At 44.0% G+C, this 9,389-nt stretch overlaps 1 protein-coding gene across 1 annotated transcript in view; it reads right to left on the bottom strand.

The window, feature by feature from the left end:
* Positions 1-9,167, bottom strand: part of ccn4a (cellular communication network factor 4a) — a 15,528-nt gene extending 6,361 nt beyond the window's left edge. Inside the window, exons 1-3 of the mRNA XM_023974697.2 lie at positions 8,966-9,167; positions 5,469-5,757; positions 4,749-5,003 (exon numbers count right to left, since the gene is read on the bottom strand). Coding sequence (XP_023830465.1) covers positions 4,749-5,003; positions 5,469-5,757; positions 8,966-9,013 — 592 coding nt within the window. The 5' untranslated portion in view covers positions 9,014-9,167. The remainder of the gene's footprint in view (positions 1-4,748; positions 5,004-5,468; positions 5,758-8,965) is intronic.
* Positions 9,168-9,389: the final 222 nt, after the last annotated feature.

Here is a 9,389-nt window from a genome sequence, read left to right as displayed (position 1 = left end):
CTCTCTCTTCTCTCTTCTCCTCCTCTCTCTCTCTTCTCTCTTCTCTCTTCTTATGAAGGACCAATTAGTGACGCTCTGGGTCATCGCCTACCTTGAGGTGACAATAAGTGCGAAGTAACAGCAGACTGTCCCATTTCTCTCCTTCGTCTATCGTCTCTCTCAGTCGTTCTCCTACTGCTCCTCTCTCTAACTAAGGCATCTCAGCATCGCATGCCTCCTCTCTCTCTCATGAGGACAATTAGGAGCCACATCTCTGCTAACTTGATGAGTCGACAATTAGGACCAAAGCCTAAAAGATGATGTCGTGACAATTATGATCAATTCTTATCCCTGACAGTCAATGTTAACAGCCAGAGCAGATGTGAACAATAGGAGCCTTTCAAACAAGCAAGAGCGGTGATGTATTGAGTGGACAATAGGCAAGCAGTGTGATGAGCGACAATAGGAGCATGATATTTGATAGAAGGACAAATAGGACTCTCAGCAGAACATATGGAACAATCCCAGATTGGTTACCAGCCATGAGCGATGATTAGGACAATAGGCATTTGCTAACAGACAGAATGCTAGATGAGACAATAGACGATTCGTCTCGTGCCGTTGCCTCGTGTTCTCCTTCCCTCTCCTGGTCTAACAGCAGCCAGCAATATGATGAAGGGACAATAGGAGCTTGAATGAGTCGGAGGGACAATAGGATTAAACCAGCCAGAAAGCCTGAAATGATGAGTACTAATAGGAAGCAGATTGATGAGCGACAAGTACAAGGAAGCAAATGATGAGACATAGAGACCGTTAACAGCCAGCATGCTTTGTTTAATGATCGAGACAATAGGACGGTTAACGAGGCATAAGCGAAGATTCTTGCACTTGAGGACAATAGCGATGCCACAGTCCCAACAGCATACGCTCAATTCTTTTGGATGCGAGTGGGTGCCGGGGTGACCATCATCCAGCATGGTTGATGGTGCCGTTGTAAATATCGAGTCTCTTCTACTAATTGATCTCTCTCTTGATCTCGATCTCTCTCCTCTCTCTTCTCTATACCTTTGCTACTAACATACAATCGTTCTCTCTCTCTCTCTCTCTCTCTCTCTCTCTCTCTCTCTCTCTTCTTTGACTCTCTTCTCTCTATCTCTCTCTCTCATCTACCGTGCATTCTCTCTCTCTGATCTGCTCTCTTACTACATCTCTCTCCTCGTCATTCTCTCTCTCTCTCTCTCTCTCTCTCTCACTGCACCTCTTTAACACCTGAATCTACCCTGCATGCGTCTGCATGACTGTCCATCTTTTCTCACTTCCTTTCTCCTGCCTGTCTCTAGTGACTGACATAAGACTATCATTCCTCATCTTAAGGGCAACGCGGTGGAGCAAGGTCAATCGTAGTCTGAGTAAAGATCCAGACCTAGAAACTCACTTGGGTTCAGTGTACTTACAGCTATCTAACTGAAAACAGCGATGCTTAGTTTCGGTCGAATGATCCTGTGATCTCTAGAATAGCGTTGGTTTGAACTACTCAATCGCCGAACTGCACAGATGTACTGATTGGATATAGAGGCGTAACAGATTTGCCGCGCACAACTCCTGCAACAATACGGCCCTTGTTGAGGTGCGACATCACACTGAAGTCAACATACAACGAAACACTGGAGGTACGATTCGTACAGATGAGATATGCTGGCATAAAATGCATACACCCACGCTGAACACTGGAGGTCTATTTATTTGCACCACATATATGGCCGACGGTCAACAACATGCCTATCACCATTACATTGTACGCATTGCATAGAGGTCAGAATGTTTGTTTGTGACTTATAGATAACTCTACATTAGATTGACAGAGTATCACATTGCACAGAAAAAAGTCCTCTCTTATCTCTCCAGCCAGGGAAGAATTGTATGAACATCTACAGAGAAGAGCAGCCAAAAAACTTTACCATCTCAGGCTGTGTCAGTAAGAAGTCTTACAGGCCTAAATACTGTGGGTGTGGGTGTGCGTGGCGCGGGACCATCGCGCTGCATCCCTACAAGTCCAAGACCATCGATGTGGAGTTTATGTGTCCCAACGGCCTGTGTTCACCTGGCAGGTCATGTGTCGACAACGCCTGCTTCTGTAACCTCAGCTGCAAGAACCCCAACGACATCTTCGCCGAGCTGGAGAATTACTATGGCTACCCTGAGATCGTGAACTGAGACATTTCAATAATAAGTCATACTCTTATTATGGGCTCTATTCAATCAGATCTGCTTTGCCAACATCCGCATAGCGGTTTTTTGATGGTTAGAGTGGAACTTCTTTAGAGCTGTCAATCTTATCTAAGTGTGAATCCCCGCTCCAGAGAGAGAGAGAGAGAGAGAGAGAGAGAGAGAGAGAGAGAGAATACAATTGAATATGGGCAGTGACAGAAGTGCTTTTTAGACATTATTCATCAAAACTGGATCTAATACATTACATTACCAAAAGTATGTGGACACCGTTGAACATACTCGTTGAACATCTCATTCCAAAATCATGGGTATTAATATGGAGTTGGTCCCCTCTTTGCTGCTATAACAGCCTCTACTCTTCTGGGAAGGCATTCCACTAGATCTTGTAACATTGCTGTGGGGACTTGATTCCATTCAGGCCCAAGAGCATTAGTGATGTCTGGCACTGATGTTGGGCGATTAGGCCTGGCTCGCAGTTGGCATTCCAATTCATCCCAAAGGTGTTTGATGAGGTTGAGGTCAGGGCTCTGCGCAGGCCTGTCAAGTTCTTCCACACTGATCTCGACAAACCATTTCTGTATGGACCTCGCTTTGTGCCCGGGGGCATTGTTATGCTGGAACAGGAAAGGGCCTTCCACAAACTGTTGCCACAAAGTTGGAAGYACAGAATCTTCTAGAATGTCATTGCATGCTGTACCATTAAGATTTCCCTTCACTGGAACTAAGAGGTCTAGCACAAAAAATAAAAAACGTCCCCAGACCATTATTCATCCTCCACCAAACTTTACAGTTGGCACTATACATTGGGGCAGGTAGTGTTCTCCTGGCAKCCGCCAAATCCAGATTTGTCCGTTGGACTGCCAGATAGTGAAGCGTGATTCATCACTCCAGAGAACGCGTTTCCACTGCTCCAGAGTCCAATGGCGGCAAGCTTTACACCACTCCAGCCGACGCTTGGCATTGCCCAAGGTGATCTTAGGCTTGAGTGCGGCTGCTCGGTTATGGAAACCCATTTCATGGGTTGCAACCAAGGACAGATGATATTTACACGCTTCAGCACTCAGCGGTCCCGTTCTGTGAGCTTGTGTGGCCTACCACTTAGTGGCTGAGCCATTGTTGCTCCTAGACATTTCCACTTCACAATAACAGCACTTTTTTGACGAATTGACTTGTTGGAAAGGTCACTGAGCTCTTCAGTAAGGCCATTCTACTGTCAATGTTTGTTTATGGAAATTGCATGGCTGTGTGCTCGACTTTATACACCTGTCAGCTCTTCAGGAGCAGGGTTGGAGTTAACCTACAGGACGGTAGCTCTCTAGGAACAGGGTTGGAGTTAACCTACAGGACGGTAGCTCTAGGAAACAGGTTTGAGTTAACCTATTACAGGCACGGTAGCTCTCTGGGAACAGGGTTGGAGTTAACCTACAGGACGTAGCTCTCTCGGGAACAGGGTTGGAGTTAACCTACAGGACGTAGCTCTCTGGAAACAGGTTGGAGTTACCTACAGGACGGTAAGCTCTCTGGGAACAGGTTGGAGGTAAACCTACAGGACGGTATCCTCCAGGAACAGCGTTGGATAACCTACAGGACGGTAGTCTCTGGGAACAGGGTTGGAGTTAACCACAGGATGGTAGCTCTTCCGGAACAGGGTTGGAGTTAACCTTACAGGACGGTAGTGTCTCTGGGAACAGGATTGGAGCTTAACACTACAGGACGCGTAGCTCTCTGAACAGGCGTTGGGAGTTAACCTACAGGACGGTAGCTCTCTGGGAACAGGGTTGGAGGTAACCTACAGGACGGTAGCTCTCTGGGAACAGGGTTGGAGTTAACCTACAGGACGGTAGCTCTCTGGGAACAGGATTGGAGTTAACCTACAGGACGGTAGCTCTCTGGGAACAGGGTTGGAGTTAACCTACAGGATGGTAGCTCTCTGGGAACAGGGTTGAAGAGCCCTGCTCTAGTACATCCAAGTTCCCTTTTGTCTTTGCACACTACTGGACAAGGTCGCTGAGCACTGGAACTACCCAAAAGTAACAATGAGAATGAGAGCGAGAGAGTGTTCAGGAAAAGGGTTTGTTCTTCTCTTACACACAGCTGCACCTCTTCTCCCCACTGGAGTAACAACCTACATTCACACCCTAGTCCACCGCTGATAGTGTTTAAAGATCCCACACAACTACTGCTGCAACAGAAGTACTACCTGTGAACTACTATGAAGCAATGTCCTTAAACTATTTTGCTTCACAATTTTCAAAGAATTGCTCAATATTACCATGGTTATTAGTGTTACGAGATTCTCAATACACGAGACTCTGTCCATGTAATGACTGGAATGGAATGGTATTGAACACATGGACTATTTCTCATTCACTAATGGTAACAATGTGTTTGAAACGGTTCCATTTATTACATTCCAGCCATTACAATGAGCCTGTACTCCTATTTGAAGTGACACCAGCCACCACTGATTAATTGATTGACTGACTGACTGATTGATTGCTTGATCAATTGTTTGATTGATTGTTGGATCTGTGTCCTACCTTCCACTGCATGTCTTGGAGCAGTCTTCCTCCCCTTCTTGGGCTCGTCACAGATCCACTGTTCACAGCAGCGTCCGGGGATCTTGACCCTCCTCGGGTTCTGGCACCACACCCGGGGGGGCTGGGAGTCCGTACACAGGGTCACGCACCCGATGGCCCCGTTCACACACAGACACTGGTATTTACAGCTGGGTTTGAAGCTCTGCCCATTCCGGTAGATCACACCGTCATGCTCGCAGCCCGTGCCAACCATATCTGGCAAAGAAGGTCAGGACAGCAGTCTTACATCACAGAGAGATACACAGTGAATAAGGTAATGATAACAATGTAATGTAGCAGACTATGTTTTTAGTGTTATCTGAACAGAAACAAACATGTCATGACATTGGGTAATATAATTGTGAAACCTATCTTTTGGTATTTTTTTCATTAGTCCACTGTTGATACAGTCCCAAAATGTTTTGTATGTCAGCAATCAGGTTTTCAAGATACAGGACTTTCAATAAGCAAATTGTAACTTGCCACATCATCATGATAATGTGGCAAGTTACAATTTGATATATCTTGAAAACCAGATTGCTGACATGCAACATATTTTGCGACTGTATCAGCACTGAACTAATGAAACAAATACCAAAATATAGTTTTTGAGTGGATTATTCCTTTAATCATGATTGGTGTCTTTAGTAGGTTAGAGTATGTRTGGTAAATGACACTTACATGCACACACTCCTTTTTCGTACCTAGGCTTGTCTGAGCTGTAATCGCAGTACAGTCCCTTATGGTAGTCGCAAGTGTCTGCCTCGTTGCACTCCTCCCCCACCTGCCTGGCGCAGGCCTTGCAGCAGTCACAGCCATCCATGAGCAAGCTCACCCCTGAAGGGCAGGAAGGGGGGACCAGGGGGCACTCACAGGGCCAGTGGCAGTACTGGGTCCGGTTGTATGGCTCTAGGTCTGTCGATTCTGCTAGGGGCAGCATGGCAGTGGAATTCTGGGTCTGGGAGTAGGCCTAGATGAGAGGGACAGGGAGGAGTTAGTGTTATGCACTTTGATATACATAATACATATTTTAGTTCTCTATGGTCAAACGCTATGACTTTTGGTAACACAATAAACCATGTAAGTAGAGAACAGACATTCCTAAAGCATCAAAGATGTACAGTATGTTATCTGTGTAGGTTTCCATGTCTAGGACAATTTAAAGCACAATCAGTGGAGGCTGCTGAGGGGAGGATGGCTCATAATAATGTCTGGAACGGAGTAGATGGAATGGCATCAAACACATGGAAACCATGTGTTTGATACCGTTCCTCCCATTCCGCTCCAGCCATTACCACGAGCCCGTCCTCCCCAATTAAGGTGGCACCAACCTCCTGTGAAGCACATGTACTTGTTAGCACGTGGATCACCTGTATCACAATCACATTATATAAGTGCCACCCAAAATACTGTTGCTAAGTTGACGTAGCAACAGTTACAGGGGAATAATAGGCTGTTGCCCCAAGGATCAAAGTCGTAATTAGCTTCATGTCCTTAATCTTTTTTATTTCCAACATGTCCTATATCGGCCTAAGAACTAATAGACCCAAATCCCCTATTTGGCTAGATAAGTGTTGCAAGTCCTGAATGTGCTAAAAGGTCTGGCTGGCCTTCTTGTTCGGATTGTACAACAACAAGGTTGATTAACAGGGTAAGGGAGGTAAAAGAAAGAATATGAAATCAAAATGATTTCATCAATATGACGCTGATTAGTCAAAGTACTTTTTGTTCCCCTGTCTACACAATATTCTGCCTGTAGGCCATTTTTCATAGTTTCTTTGAAAATATAAAAGTATTTTCACAGCTGACGTGACAATACAATAAAACGTGTCCAACATTTCACCCCATGAATATTGCCTGTACAAACTGTATATATTTATGCCGAGATCAGAAACCCAGTTTTTGTGTGTGTGATCAAATGAAAAACAGCCCTTTTTAAAGCACTCCAAACAGATGTGCTGTCTGAACAAGCCACTAGGAAGGGTTTTACAACCAAACAACTGGCGGTTGGTCTTGGATCCAGACTGTTTAAGTCCCTACAGAGGAAACTGGCTCGTCCGCTGGCTCAGACTGGCTCAGTATTTATAACTCCAAAAATGATTCTCAGTCTTGGCCTCACATTATAAGAGCAGGACTTCCTCGTATGAGTCAGGACACAGAGTGTTCCATAACCCATTATTACACACGGAGTAGCCAGATTGCCTAATGGGCTACTTTAAAATGTCATACTTTGTGAACGAGACACTCTTTTATGCCTAACGTCTGAGGGCCAAACTTTMATTTCTGATGTCTGAACATTCAACAAACAGATTTTTTGTTGGGAACTTTTTGGGGCTGGTTTCCCAGACACAGACTAGGCCTTTTTAGTCCAGGACAAGGCTTAATCTTTGTCCAGGAAACCGTCTCAATGAAAACAAGTGTAACTAATGTTGATGTCATAACAGCAACCGCTGCCTCCAGTATGGGCCGACCAACAGTGCTAAATTAACTTTTCTTGGAGATTCCCATGCAGGTTACAGCAGGGTCTTATTCTGTATTAAACCTCTCTAATTACATTTCAGCCTCAACATGTTAATATTAATATCATAAAAGCCAAAGAGCTTCTGATCCAGGTAGGTTATACAGACACAATTAATCTGCAATTAATTAAATGTGAAAAAGACCCCTTAATCATGTTTATTTTTGTTTTCCTAAGCTTGTTCTTGGCAGCCCATCAGTTGCCTTCACGTTTTTCTAATATAATTATAGTAATAAATAGTAAATCCATTGAGCGCATAGGATGTTTAATGCAGATAAATGAGATGTAATCATGGGTGTACYACAGAGCCAGTACCCAGGGGATCTGCCGCTGAAGCGTCAGCAGTCATCAGGCTCAGTCATTACACAACAACATCAGAGAACACGGTTACATCCCAGATGGCACCCTATTCCCTATATAGTGCACTATTTCGGAATAGGGTGCCATTTGGGATTCAGACAACGTGTCACTTTTAGCATTAAAGGGCATTCTGGGGGTGTTTCACAAGGTAATGAAAAAGACACGGACAACAACTGATCATGACAATAACAGTTTATCATCTCCATGTAGCTTTTTAATCTAAAAATGAAGGGAAATTGGATGAAGAGTACAAAAAAAAATCTTTAAATCCATATATATACATATTGCATAACAGGAATTTGAACTGGGTTTTCTGTTGAGATGAGAAGCTTTGTGCTTGTCGGTTTATGTACGTGTATACAAAGTTTCATTGTTCCTTACCCCCATCATATCTAGACAGCCAAAATTGGTATTGAGATTAATGTGAATACCATCACCTGTTCAGACTTATAACCCCTTGACCTTTTGTGTGACCTTTGTGTGACCTTGTGACCTCAAGCAGACATATAACATCAACATCAAACGCTGTTTGGGCATCGGGGAATGAAAAAAGTGATAAATGGTTTATCAAACATCTTGATTGACTTCTAATGTGACCTTGACAATACTGCCATATTGGTCAGATAAGAAACTTGGAACTTTCTTTCCTCAGATGTGGAGTGTTCAACTGATTTGACCTCTAACCCGTGCCAAACCTGGGTGAAATGACCAATGTTGTGTCACACATGCCGTCTGTTGTCAGGTTGAGAAAGTGCAAGCTGAATGTTGAGGGTAGACCATGAGCACAACTCTGGTCAAATCAACATAGAGCATCATAGACGCTCACCTTCATCTCTTTGTGTAAGCAGTTGTTTTTTCTCTCCCATTTAGATGCAGTGTGAGTGATATAACTTAAGTTTGAGGCCAGACATTTTGAGACTGTGTGAGCAGTTTTAACGTGTGAAGTATTGAATTAATGAAGAACCTTTCATAACTTGGCAGATAGGGCCAAATTAAACTAGAAACATAGTATTTAATGTTTGTTGATGCCATGCTATTACAGTACTGTCCAAGAAGTTCTTGAATCTGGAGTAAAATGCAAAACATGACTCCACATAACCACATGGTGGCAGTAAAGTACAACTAACAAATGGAGGGATAACTTGTGAATACACGGTGAATTTTTCCCGGAAGCATCAATAATACTATTCTATTCTAAAGAAATCATGAATCAGATCTGGCACTTCAGAAATGAATAGATTTGGTAAAAAAGGCTTAAACCATGTGTTGATAAAAAAGTATTATATTGGCACTTTCTCACCTGTTGAATCCCTGCTGCTATAAGAATCCACTTTAGCAGCCAGCTCATCACTGGTTAGGAATTGTAAATTCATTGAACCCAGAATTATTCCTTTACTAAAAACAAAATATTTCGCACTCCACAAGTCCCAGGCAATCTTCTTCTAGTTGTCATCTCCTCCGCGAGGACCACTGTCTGGGTCTGGGACTGGTGATGTTATTAAAGCTCGTGCCTGCTGACGTCAGGTTTAAGGACGAGCCCCACATTTTTCTGGCAGCGCGCTCTGCTTTATCCCTCTCCTCCACTCTCACCCGCTGCTCCTYACGCGCGAAAGCCCGCCCTGAAGTTGAGCTGGCTTGTCTATAAACTGAGCAATGTGCATCCCAGCTATGCAATTGAACAGTTAGCCAGTTAACTTGCCTAAATACTCTGAAATAACACACAC

This window comes from Salvelinus sp. IW2-2015, linkage group LG30, assembly GCF_002910315.2.
Source record: "Salvelinus sp. IW2-2015 linkage group LG30, ASM291031v2, whole genome shotgun sequence".
Classification (NCBI taxonomy): domain Eukaryota; kingdom Metazoa; phylum Chordata; class Actinopteri; order Salmoniformes; family Salmonidae; genus Salvelinus; species Salvelinus sp. IW2-2015.
Note: the sequence above shows the minus strand (reverse complement) of the source record. Positions and strands in the feature narration are given on the sequence as shown.